Source organism: Schistocerca gregaria, chromosome 2 (assembly GCF_023897955.1).
Source record: "Schistocerca gregaria isolate iqSchGreg1 chromosome 2, iqSchGreg1.2, whole genome shotgun sequence".
Classification (NCBI taxonomy): domain Eukaryota; kingdom Metazoa; phylum Arthropoda; class Insecta; order Orthoptera; family Acrididae; genus Schistocerca; species Schistocerca gregaria.
Genome location: NC_064921.1, coordinates 755442083 through 755455581, shown reverse-complemented (window position 1 = coordinate 755455581; position 13499 = coordinate 755442083). Strand labels below are relative to the sequence as shown.

General features: G+C 38.2%; 2 protein-coding genes across 2 annotated transcripts in view; one reads left to right on the top strand and one right to left on the bottom strand.

The window, feature by feature from the left end:
* The first annotated feature begins 1760 nt into the window (after positions 1 to 1760).
* On the top strand, positions 1761 to 2357 carry LOC126335961 (jerky protein homolog-like). The gene has a single exon (XM_049999437.1). It carries the CDS (start codon positions 1761 to 1763, stop codon positions 2355 to 2357), a length of 597 nt encoding a protein of 198 aa, XP_049855394.1.
* Positions 2358 to 5679: 3322 nt separating this feature from the next.
* LOC126334948 (U6 snRNA-associated Sm-like protein LSm3) overlaps positions 5680 to 13499 on the bottom strand; it is a 42280-nt gene continuing 34460 nt past the window's right edge. Inside the window, exon 3 of the mRNA XM_049997691.1 lies at positions 5680 to 6134. Coding sequence (XP_049853648.1) covers positions 5958 to 6134 — 177 coding nt within the window. The 3' untranslated portion in view covers positions 5680 to 5957. The remainder of the gene's footprint in view (positions 6135 to 13499) is intronic.

Below are 13499 nucleotides of genomic sequence, written 5' to 3'. Positions count from 1 at the left end.
CTGTCAACACCAGCTTTCTTTGGTATTTGTTATAATTACATTCTTCTCGAAGGCTGACGGTATTTGGCCTGTCTCATAATCTTGTTCACCAGATGGTAGAGTTTTGTCATGGCTGGCTCTCCCAAGGCTATCAGTAGTTCTAATGAAATGTTGTCTACACTCGAGGCCTTGTTTTGACTTAAATCTTTCAGTGCTCTGTCAAACTCTTCACGCAGTATCATATCTCCCCTTTCATCTTCATCTACGTTCTCTTCCATCTCCATAATATTGCCCTCAAGTATATCGGCCTTGTATATACCCTCTATATACTCCTTCCACCTTATGCTAATTAGTACTCCTGATTTCAGATATATCTATCCAGTGACAAGTGCAATGTGTTTTTACTTTTATGGTTTGTCTGTAACAAACAACTGAATATTATTATTATTAAAATCACCCAATTCTGAGGGTTTCCATGTAAGGGATTGCAGAATTCTCATAAATGATCTGACTCGCACTGTTTTAGAAGTGAATGAGAAAAGTCACTGATATTGTTGCACCTGGATATTGTCTCTGCGGTGTGACAGTGCACTGTCTGATATTCAGGATGCCTTCCTTTGTCATATTTTAAGTGGAAGAGGGAATAGAGATTTTCCAACTCAAGCATACAGTGATGAATATCTGGCAGTCTTCCCCTTCCTATACGTAAACGACCTGGGACCAGAACAAAACAAGCCTAACAACACTAGAATAATTCTTTCATTGACATGTTTTTCAATAGTTCCTTTTTTCTTTTTTTATGAGGGCTATACATACTGGAAGCCGATAGTTGCCCCTGCACTAAGGAGGACATATCTGCTATAGAAAGACTTGTGTTCTTTTTTAAAAATTACTGACTACTCGAAGTAAAGGAAAGAATAAACAACTGAAGAGTAACAATCATTACAATTTTACGTATGTTCTAGTTCTTCAAAGGTATTCAAAAGTTTTAGTACTTGCTACATGCCAGCAACAGCAGGCACAGACCAGTTGTATTAATCAATATTTTTATCTCCATAATTACACACTATTTTATAAGAAAAGTCAATCTTTGTGATTGTACAGCATGGACATTCTAAAATTAATTGAATATACTGGCTCAAGTATTGTTTTAAGTAAATATGCACAAACATTTTGCTAATTTTGTAGTGCACGATCAATGTTAAAACTGTGAATCAATGATGGTTGTCCACAAGATTTCCTCAGAACGTTTTCTGAATGAAAATGTAACAGGAACTGATACCCTTCACAGAGGAATAAACGAGGTGTAGCACATATGTAGTACAACACGCATTGGAGCTCTTATTTCATCACCTGTCAATGACTCCTCTAATGGAGAGTCAGCTGTATGAAGTCATCAACACATGATGAGTTAATATTTTCTCTTCCCTACTAACTCCAAGTTGCGTCAGAATTATTTTAATACTTTGGAGACCAGTGATGTACCTCCTACATCACATGGATTTTACTCCAAAAAGACAAACGACATAGGTCCTACATCAGCTACTTCTCTGCTTCGTAAATACAGTAGTGTCCCGTTAATCCGAACTAATTGGGATGGACCTTGTTCGGATTACTGATTTGTTCAGATTAGCCCTAATTATGGTGACGAGTTTCTAGAATGAAGTATACCAAGCAGATAAGTAGGTACACCATGGTAACCAGTGGGAACAACGGCTCACAAGGTGTCTTTAATGCTGATCGACAAATCTGCTAGGCCCAGAGCTTTTAAGAAGTGCAACATGAAGTCCCTGCCGGTATATTATCGCAACCAGAAAATAGCATGGATGGGTGGTAAGCTGCTGAAAGAATGGTTTCATGGCCAGTTTGTTCCCTCTGATCGAGAGTTTTCTAAGGAAAATAATTGGTCTCCCTATGCAATCCTTTTGACTGATAACGCGCGATTTCACCCCAGCACTGAGGAATTCTGTGATGTAGAAATTGTGGTGAAGTTTATGCCGCTGAATGTTACACCACTTCTACAGCCGATTGACCAGGGTGTACTGCAAACATTAAAACTGACTTATAGAAAACAGTTTTTACGAACACTGATCCATGATGATAGCATTCCTTTAGTGGACGAAGTAAAAAAGGCCAATGTAAAGGATGTCGTTTATTGGGCCGTTGAGGCATGGCTGAATATTTCAGAAATTACTCTGAGAAAATCGTGGAGAAAACTGTTAACATTTCTTGAATTTCAGGACAACCTAGTTGAAAATGAAGAGGAAAATCTACTACAAATGATACAAGCAATCCCTGGATGTGAAGAAGCTAGTGAAGAAGACATAGATGAGTGGGTGGCAGTGGATGTGTGGAGAACCTTACTGACGCTGATTTAGTTGCTGCTGTGACTCATGACCAGGAAGAAGTAGACTGCTGTGATGGAAGTGACAACGAGCCTGAAAGCAACAAAGGAGAGCTGGTGCCACACAGTGACGCAGCAGAATCCCTTGACCTCATGCTACATTATTTGGAGCAACAACCCACTGCTACACCTGCTTATTTGATGTTTATGAGAGAATGATGCAACTATAATCATAACAGGCCGTCTTCGTTACACCAAAACACAATGACTGAGTTTTTGTCATCTAAAAAGGAGGGATAGAATGTCTGCTGTATTTTAGTAAGTTTGACAGCTTTTCTTTCATTGTTATGAGTTGTTTAAACCTAATGTTTTCTTGCCAATTTTTCTAATACATGTTTACTGTACTGTGGCAATCTGTGGTGCTTGTACTTCCATGAAAAAAACTCAGATGCCAGCACCTATCAATCGCACTTGGTGGAAAGGAATATATAAAACATTGTGTGTTACTTGTTTTGTGGCATTTAAGTTCCCCTTGTTGCCACGCACCACACTTTTGAAGGTCATTTGCAGTGCAAAGGGCATTGATTATTGTCTAGTACACAATTTGTATTTCTTTTCAAGATGCCCTTGCATTACAGTACTGAGAAAGAGAAAGGGCTAGCTAAAGACCTAATTACCCGAAGAAGCTCATTAAAAAAAAGGACTTTCACTTTGTAGACTAAACCATTAGGTGTTTGTAAAATTTCTTTGGATGACAAAACACAAAATAACTGCATCGGATATCAATGTAAGAACGAAACTAAGAACAATACAGAAGATGAAACAAGCCTTTGGTTTGGATTTGAATAAAAACAGAGCTGGTGTGGACCTCAGTGACCTGCTAATGGGCTTACTAACCTTTTTGAGACGAGGCACAAAAAGTGGAAGAAGAAAGATTTTTTCACATTATCATGATGTTGACTGAAAATTAATACACACTATATAAGAGGCAAAACAGGCAAAAAGGAATACAAACGTCTCAAAAATAAGATTGACAGGAAGTGCAAAATGGCTAAGCAGGGGTGGCTGGAGGACAAATGTAAGGATGTAGAGGCTTATCTAGCTAGGGGTAAGATAGATACTGCCTACAGAAAAATTAGAGAGACCTTTGGAGGAAGGAGAACCACCTGTATGAATATCAAGAGCTCAGATGGAAACCCAGTTCTAAGCAAAGAAGGGGACGCAGAAAGGTGGAAGGAGTATATAGAGGGTCTATACAAGGGCGATGTACTTGAGGACAATATTATGGAAATGGAAGAGGATGTAGAAGAAGATGAAATGGGAGATACGATATTGCCTGAAGAGTTTGGCAGAGTACTGAAAGACCTGAGTCGAAACAAAGCCCCGGGGAGTTTGACAGAGCACTGAAAGACCTGAGTCGAAACAAGGACCCGGGAGTAGACAACATTCCATTAGAACTACTGACGGCCTTGGGAGAGTCAGTCATGACAATGCTCTACCATCTGGTGAGCAAAACGTATGAGACAGACGAAATACCCTCAGACTTCAAGAAGAATATAATAATTCCAATCCCACAGAAAGCAGGTGTAGACAGATGTGAAAATTACCAAACTATCAGTTTAATAAGTCACAGCTTTAAAATACTAACGCAAATTCTTTACAGATGAATGGAAAAACTGGTACAAGCCGACCTCGGGGAAGATTAGTATGGATTCCGTAGAAATGTTGGAAAACGTCAGGCAATACTGACCTTACGACTTACCTTAGACGAAAGATTAAGGAAAGGCAAACCTACGTTTCTAGCATTTGTAGACTTAGAGAAAGCTTTTGAAAATGTTGACTGGAATACTCCCTTTCAAATTCTGAAGGTGGCAGGGGTAAAATACAGGGAGCGAAAGGCTATTTACAATTTGTACAGAAACCAGATGGCAATTATAAGAGTCAAGGGACATGAAAGGGAAGCAGTGGTTGAGAAGGGAGTGAGACAGAGTTGTAGCCTCTCCCCAATATTATTCAATCTGTATATTGAGCAAGCAACAAAAGAAAAATTCAGAGTAAGTATTAAAACCCATGGAGAAGAAATTAAAACTTTGAGATTCGCCTATGACATTGTAATTCTGTCGGAGACAGCAAAGGACTTGGAAGAGCAGTTGAATGGAATGGACAGAGTCTTGAAAGGAGGATATAAGATGAACATCAACAAAAGCAAAACGAGGTTAATGGAATGTAGTCGAATTAAGTCGGGCGATGCTGAGGGAATTAGATTAGGAAATGACATTTAAAGTAGTAAAGGAGTTTTGCTAATTGGGGAGGAAAATAACTGATGATGGTCGAAGTATAGAGGATATAAAATGTAGACTGGCAATGGCAAGGAGAGCGTTTCTGAAGAAGAGAAATTTATTAACATTGAGTATAGATTTAAGTGTCAGGAACTCGTTTCTGAAAGTATTTGTATGGAGTGTGGCCATGTATGGAAGTGAAACATGGACAATAAATAGTTTAGACAAGAAGAGAATAGAAGCTTTCGAAATGTGGTGCTACAGAAGAAGGCTGAAGATTAGAAGGGTACATCACATAACTAATGAGAAGGTGTTGAATAGGATTGGGGAAAAGAGAAGTTTGTGGCACAACTTGACTAGAAGGGATCAGTCGCTAGGACATGTTCTGAGACATCAAGTCTTCACAAATTTAGTATTGGAGGGCAGCGTGGAGGGTACAAATCATAGAGGGAGACCAAGAGAGGAATACACCAAGCAGATTCATAAGGATGTAGGTTGCAGTAGGTACTGGGAGATGGAGAAGCTTGCCACAGGATAGAGCAGCATGGAGAGCTGCATCAAACCAGTCTCAGGACTGAAGACCACAACAACACAAAACAGTCACTGATGTAATTCTATGTTTCTTTGCAGTATTTCATAGAAAAGGACACACTTTGAAATATGATAATATGAGTTAATTTCTGTGCAGTAGAACTTGCTACACAAAATTCAGAAAAACTTTGAAGCACAGTATCTGCCAGCTGAACTACACCATAACTGTCCAGTCCTCAGTGTTAATTGTGGATGTGTAGGAAATTGCCAGTACCTGATCTAAAAAAACGAATGTGCTCTTTTAGTAGTAGGACATATTTTAAGTAAAACTGTTGTTAAAGCACCTTTATATTTTTCAAAGTTTACTGGACATGTTTATTTATGTAAATTGTAATAAACATAAAAGCTTTACAGAGGTAAATTTGAAAACTACACAATGCTTTGCAAAATTAAATGGGTCATTTTATGCCAGACATCACAACTCAAGAGCTGTGATGTTTCTGGTACATATGTTATTTATTACAAAAATTAAACAACCAATGAAAATATTTTGCAAAAGTGCAATCATACAACACAAAATTTATTTATTATCTGCTTTTTCAGGTAGATACTTCCAAATTACACTGTAACAAAGAAAATATTACTACAATAGTTTGACAGTGTGAAATTTTCATGATACATATTTATGTCTTTGGAATATCCATGCAGAGAACTGAAATACATTAGAAATTTACTCCAGTAACAACAATACGATCTTTTTATTTTGGCAATAAGGTTTATGGCATATCATTTGCTCAAACACGATACAAGGCAAATGCAAATGTTTAACCTGATCTTATCAAAGGGGATACAAGAATTACACCATCACCTCTAACAAACAACATAGGAATGTTCCGCTTTGTTGTCTTATAAACTTCTTCATATGTTTCTTCATCAATTTCCACAGTGGTTACAGTTTCTTCCGCTTCACCCAGTACCATATTGAGGTGCTGATCATAAGCCTGAAACAGATGACTCATGTAAGATATGAGGGTCAAAACACTTGGACACAACATACTGTAACATAAAATTTCTACAAATTTTCATTGTGAAGCATTCATTCTGTAAGTGCACTCTGTCTGAAAATACTTATGAACTTTAATTAATTTAAGCATAAAGGTAACAACTCACCAAACAGTGGAAGTGTTGACTTGCTGAGAGCCATACCAACAAAACAGGAAGCTTTCAGACCAAAAAGGATTCATCCAAATGTTTGCAAAGTTTCCAATTTTATTTATGCGCCTTTCAAATAGTCAACTCACCAAACAGTGGAAGTGTTGACTTGCTGAGAGCCATACCAACAAAACAGGAAGCTTTCAGACCAAAAAGGATTCATCCAAATGTTTGCAAAGTTTCCAATTTTATTTATGCGCCTTTCAAATAGTCAATGCCACCACTGTTTGGTGAGCTTTTACCTTTATTACTAAATTATTTAATGCTACCAAGACTTTCCATTACCAAATGTACAAACTAGTATTTTGTTTAATATTTTAGTATTTTTGTTCAATAGCCTGTGTCAGTGTGTTATTTGACAGAGATTTTGTAGCATTAAATGCAACAAAGTTTAACAATACTAATGAAATATTTTTTAAATGTCAAAGATGTTACACAAGCATGAAAAAATCTGTTGTATCATAACACTTTGTACAGAAGAAAACTAGCTTACTGCTATAACGTCAATTTGAACACTTGTATTTCAAAAGTTGACACAATACACAAGTCACAGAGCGAGTAGACCACGTAAGGCATGTGTACACGGTAATGGTCAAATCTGCACTGAGTCCACGTCTAGCGGACGCTGGCCGGCTGGCCGCTTAGGTGGTGTGGCTGCTCCATGGCTGGCAGACAGTGCCGCATGTAGAGGACATGCGAAATTGCATGGCGGCACTTTGAATGATCAGCGCGTCACAACACTTACGATATTACAACTAACAAAAATAAAAAGCTATGAAAGTGCTAAGCAGGTGTCAGTCAGGCACAGACTGCAACAAAACCCAAGCAGAAACAGGAAGCATTTAAAACTTGCGATACTGAAGGCAATTAAGTCAAGAGTAAGGAATAGGACGGCGTTGGTGACAATAGAAAAGAAAATAAGAGTGTGGAAAGTCCTTGCCAGAAGATGGGATGGGTACTGAGACATCTGTATAGTATCCAACACAATTTAACGAAGGAATAGTTAAAGGAAGGCAAAAAACTACAATACATAAATAACAGGAATTTGGGTTTAATGCTACTATAAATGCACTTTTCTTAAGATTCAAGTGGGCGAGTCAACAGTAATCAGAAGCTGTTGACCATGATTGAATCCTTTCCAGTGCTTAGCACCTTCTACTAACCTTTTTTTTTTTGTCTACATCAATTATCTACAGCCATACTTTGCAAACCTCTGTGAAGAGCATGAGAGAGGTAGGTTAAATTGTAAGTTATTAGGGCTGCTTCCCATTCCATTCATATATAGAACTATTTAAATACCTCTCTATAGTTAACCTAATCTTGTACTCACACGATCCCTACAGGAATAATACAAGGCGGTAGTAGTATATACTTATAGTTTTCATTTACAAAAGCTCTTGGAACTTTGTAAGTAGGCTTTCTCAGAATAGTTTTGTCTATCATCAAGTGTGTTCCAGTTCAGTTTTTTCAGCATCTCTCAGTCACTCTCCCACAGGTCACACAAATAATGATGCACTTCTCTTTATACATTCTATAACCCCCCCCCCTCCCCCCCCCCCCCCCAATAGTCCTATTTGGTATGAGGGACACACACTTGAGTATCTTAAGATGGCTCACAGGAGTGATTTGTGAGCAATCTCATTTGTAAACAGTCTGCATTTCCCTAGTATTCTACCAATAAACTGGAGTCTGGCTTGTGGGACTCATGTTTTACCCATGACTGAGGCTATGTGAACATTCTATTTCATATCCCTACAAATGTTTCATTCAGGTACTTGTATGAGTTGACTGATTTTAACTGTTACTGCTCGATACTGTGTTCATAGGACTTGTTTTTAAATTTCATACAGCTTAATACTTTCTGACCACTTAAAACATGTTGCCAATCTTTGTACCACTTTGAAATCTTATCAAGGTCTCACTGAATATTATTGCAGCTTTTTTCAGACAGTACTTCATTATTAGGGCCTGTATTTTAATGACGTCATATTTTCTCCCTGATTATAGGACGAGTTTTACAACAATTTACGCTTGAATCTAGGTATTATACTGTAGAAAAATGTATTTTATTGTGCATGTTAAGTTGTATTTACACCTTTTTTGGTTGGGTATTTTAAGTGTAACTCCAGGCCTAGGTTGAAACACTTTTATTGAAGGACAACTCATAGGCAAAGGCCTAGATCGTGATGAGAAATATCTGTTATGATTAGAGCTGTATGTTCACACATGATTTATGTAGCTCCATATTCTAGTTTATAGAAGCTAAATCATACATAAAGTGTTTTATGTCAGCAACATCACAAGTATGCCAAGCGTCTTATCTCAAAACATTCTAACTTAAGCACATGAGTTATTTTAAAGAAAGAGCAATCATTTTATAAGCATAATCATGGCAGTGGCCATACACAGCACGGTATAGCAATGCAGTATTAAAGCTGTTGGGTCTGCTGTATACGATGTATCAGATCAACTTTTTTTGACATAAAAATTATCCATTTCATAATGATGATGAGGTCCCAGACTCTGGGGAGCATACGGGATGATACAGGAGACCCGCACCGCTGTACTAGGCAAGGTCCTAGCGGAAGTGGTTTACCATTTCCTTACTGTGACCGTAATGGGATGAATCATGATGATGATGATGATGATGATGATGATGATGATGAAGACGACGCAACAACACCCAGTCATCTCAAGGCAGGAAAAATCCCTGACCCCACCGGGGATCGAACCCGGGACCCCGTGCACAGGAAGCGAGAACGCTACTGCAAGACCACGAGCTGTGGACCATCCATTTCATAATAAATATTAATAAATAACCAGTTAGAAACTGTTATACTTATGTGCAACATACTGTTATCTCGTGCTGTATAATAGTGTAGCCGATTGGGCTCTAAATGACATGTTGCTCATGGTTTAGTTAATTGTGTGTCATCATATGGGAAGCCCAAGTACACAAGCTAGGTCATATGCACACTTTATGCACTCAACTATGTGCTCATTGGAATATGCTGTACAACATGTGAAGACAAGAAACCACATGCCTAAGTCATGGCAGATACATTTCACAGTGTTACAGGCCATAATAGTTCACGCAGAGAAACGGTATTGACAGTATTATGAAGCTTTACAGAGTTGATTATGATGTAATATAAAGCCTAGCACGATGTTTAGGTCATAACAGCTGCCATTATTGAGGTTCCTTGAAAGATGCTGTGTAAGTAAGGACCAAATGCTGATCATATCATACAGCAGTTGTATGTAGATGATTCCTTTACTACATAACACAGGTTTTAGCTGCAGGGTGACCTCCATGATAAGATGAACAGGTATTTGTGAGTAAACGTAATACCCATAGCAGAACAAGGAGTAATAGGACCATGTAATCTCTATGAAGATAAAGCCCTATGTTGATGCTGATATACCACATGGCACAATATGGCCAGTAGCCCTGGATCTAGGGGCTTACTAATTATTATAATGTATTATTCACACAACAAATGTGTGCATGAGCTATAATCCAGGACACAGATTGTACAACTATTTATATCCTAGTTTCGGATGTGACCTACTACATTAATGTCACTTGTTATCTAGCCACAGGACTACAGCATGGTAATTACAATCATACACATTGCTTCAAGGCAGATAACATACACTGAGGTGACAGAAGTCAAGGGATAGTGATATGTACACATACAAATGGCAGTAGTATTGCATACACAACATATAAAAGGGCAGTGCATTGGTGGAGCTGTCATTTGTATCTAGGTGACTGATGTGAAAAGGTTAATGATGTGATTATGACCACACGACAGGAATTAACAAACTTTGAACACAGAATGGTAGCTGGAGCCAGACACATGGGACATTTCATTTTGGAAATTGCTAGGGAATTCAATATTCCTAGATCCACAGTGTCAAGAGTACATCAAATTCCAGCCATTACCTCTCACCACAGACAACGCATTTGCTGGTGGCCTTCACTTAAAGACCTAGAGTAGCGGCGTTTGTGTGGAGTTGTCAGTGCTAACAGACAAGTAACATTGCATGAAATAACCACAGAAATCAATGGGGGCGTATGACGAACGTATCTGTTATGACAATGCTGCGAAATATTGCGTTACTGGTCTGTGGCAGCAGATGACAGACATGAGTGCTTTTCTAGCAGCATGCCATCATCTGCAGCACCTCTCCAGGGCTTGTGACCATAGATGATTGGAAAACCATGACCTGGTCAGATAAGTCCCAATTTCAGTTGGCAAAAGATGATGATAGAGTTTGAGTGTAGCACAGAACCCATAAAGCCATCAACTCAGTTGTCAACACGGCAGAGTACAAGCTGGTGGTGGCTCAATAATGGCGTAGGCTGTGTTTACATGGAACAGACAGGGTCCTCTGGTCCAACTGAACTGACTGCTACTGGAACTGATTATGCTCAGCTACCTGGAGATTATTTGCACCCACTCCTGGACTTCCTGTTCCTAAACGTTGACAAAATTTTTATGGAGGACAATGCATCATGTCACTGGGCCAAAATTGTTCACACTTGGTTTGTAGAACGTTATGGGTGATTTGAGCAAATGATATGACCAACCAGATTGGCCAACGTAAGTCCCATCGAACATTTTTGGGACATAATCAAGAGGTCAGTTCATGCACAAAATCCTGCAATGGCAGCAATTTTGCAATTATGGGTAGCTATAGAGGCAGCTTCACTCAACATTTCTGCAGAGAACTTCCAATGAATTGTCGAGACCATGCCACACCGAACAGCTGTATTATGCCAGACAAAAGGAGGTCCAACACGATATTATGAGATATTCCATGCCTTCTGTCACGTCAGTGTGTTTCAGTAGCTCCAGCATAAGCTATACTATTTAGAAATGTTGCATAGCCTTGGGCTAGGCAATGTACAGTATAGAAATTGTGATAATGAAATGTGATATAACATCAGAATATCAAATGGAGTCTGTAGCACATAACATAAGAGATAATAATATGTTATTTGCATATTGTCATGAACCATCGCAGGAAATATAATGTGATGTTATAGATCAACATCAAAGATGCTGAAAAAACTTTTGTTTTGATTGTTTAATATCTTATGTGCTATCTGCAAACTCACTAATACATTCAGTTTCCTTCCTTTTGACACACTATTTAGCACTTACATATTTTGATGCATGTCTGTGATTTTATGTTTAACATTTTTCATGTGGACTCTGAATGCAGTTTTATTTTGTGTGTCAGTAAGTTCATGGAATCTTGTTGAAAACTTATGTCCTGTCTGTCCTAAACAAAATTTATCACAATTGCTACATTTTATTTTGTGTACTCCTGAACCAGAGTAAATGTCCTTCATATTATCACCTATGTGATGTCGTAATGCCAATTTCAAGGTGTCTGATATTCTAAATGCTAATTTGACATTCAATTTGCGAAACCTGTGCTCAATTTTATCTGATATATTATTTTTGAATGTTTTCATTACATACTTTGTTTTTGTACTGCTTTTATCTGGTATACGTCTGCCAACGGTACACCCTGTTGTTGTCGTTTTTTAAATTTTTTATACGTTTTAATTACTCATTTTTATTTTTATGGGGATGTTTTAACTTTATTTTTAAAATTTTACTAATTCTGACTGCTGTGCTAATTGTTTGATACACACTCATTTCAGTCTGCTCGGTAGCTATTTTAGAATCTTAAGCTCATCTGGTTTCCAGTTTTTCTTAATATTATATTGTAAACCGTTGGTCAGTAACACCTCTTCTTCATCCAAAAATATGATGCCACTTAGATTCACTACTCTTTCAGAGAACTGCTGTTTCTCTATTGGATTAGTATGGTGCCTTTGATTATGAACATGAAATAAATTGTTAATCTTTTTATCATGCCTAATCTGAATTAGCATTAAGTACTTGTTGACACTACTACAAATTGCTTCCTTCATGATATACAATTGAAATGGCTTTAGCTTATTCTGCTGCTCTATTTGAAAATAGGTGTATATCCCTACAGAACTAGGTTATTGGTAGTTTAAACCATAATATTTCTCTAAATATATTCACATTTACGAATACAAACAACCATCAGCTACATAATGGAATGATGACAACGAAAATTTGTTGCACCCGGGGTTTCCTGCTTTACACAAGCAGTCACCTAATTGAGCACAACTCACAGCCAGGCCCAAACTTCCACATGCCATCAACCATGTGCCTACAACCTGCACTCTTACATTCATATGTATATTCCATTACAGGGGAGACATTTTAATTGTAAGTAGTTTGCCCAGTGTCAGCAGATAAAAACAATACTGCAGTATCTGTTTTATTCATAAATATGATGCAACGTTCCTTCAGACATGCACGAATGTCCAAAGGAACAGGCACTGCAGCCATTATGAAATGCATTACATGTATTTGCAGTTGCGGATATGGACAAACATCAGCTGTATAATGGAATGACAACAATGAAAATTTGTGCCAGAGAGATACTTGAACCTGGATTTTCTGTTTATGGCGAGCGGTCACCTTACTATTAAGTTATACGAACACATGACTCACAGCCAGTCCCAAACTTCCATTTGTCATCAACCCAACCATGTGTCTACAACCTGCACTTGTGTGTCTGGGACTGGTTTTGAGTCTTGTGGTTGTATAGCCTAATAGTAAGGTGATCACTCGTGTTAAACAAACAGAAAATCCGATTTGAGTACTGGTCTGGCACAAATTTTCATTGTCATCATTCCATTATACAGCTGATGGTTGCCCTTATCTGCAGCTGCAAATACATTTAATGTATTTCTGAATGGCTGGAGTTGCCGCCAACACCAGGCAAGCAACTTTCAATTAAAATGTCTCCCCTGTATGGGAATGTACATATGAATGTATGAGTGCAAGTTGTAGACGCATGTTTGTTGTCATATGGAAGTTTTGGTTTGGCTCTGAGCTGTGCTCAGATAGCCTAGTGGTAAAGCTCGAGATACATGGGAAATCTGGTTTCTAGTCCCAGTCTGATACATTTTCAGTGTTGTCATTCCATTATACAGCCGATGGTTGTTAAAATTTGCAATTGCGAATACATCTAATATATTTCTTATTGGCTGTGGTCACCACAGTGCCTGTTCCTTCAGACACTGCATCACA

Bases quoted from the DNA above. Each gene is read 5' to 3' on its own strand.
- LOC126335961 (XM_049999437.1), top strand. From the start codon at position 1,761: ATGAAGTCCCTGCCGGTATATTATCGCAACCAGAAAATAGCATGGATG.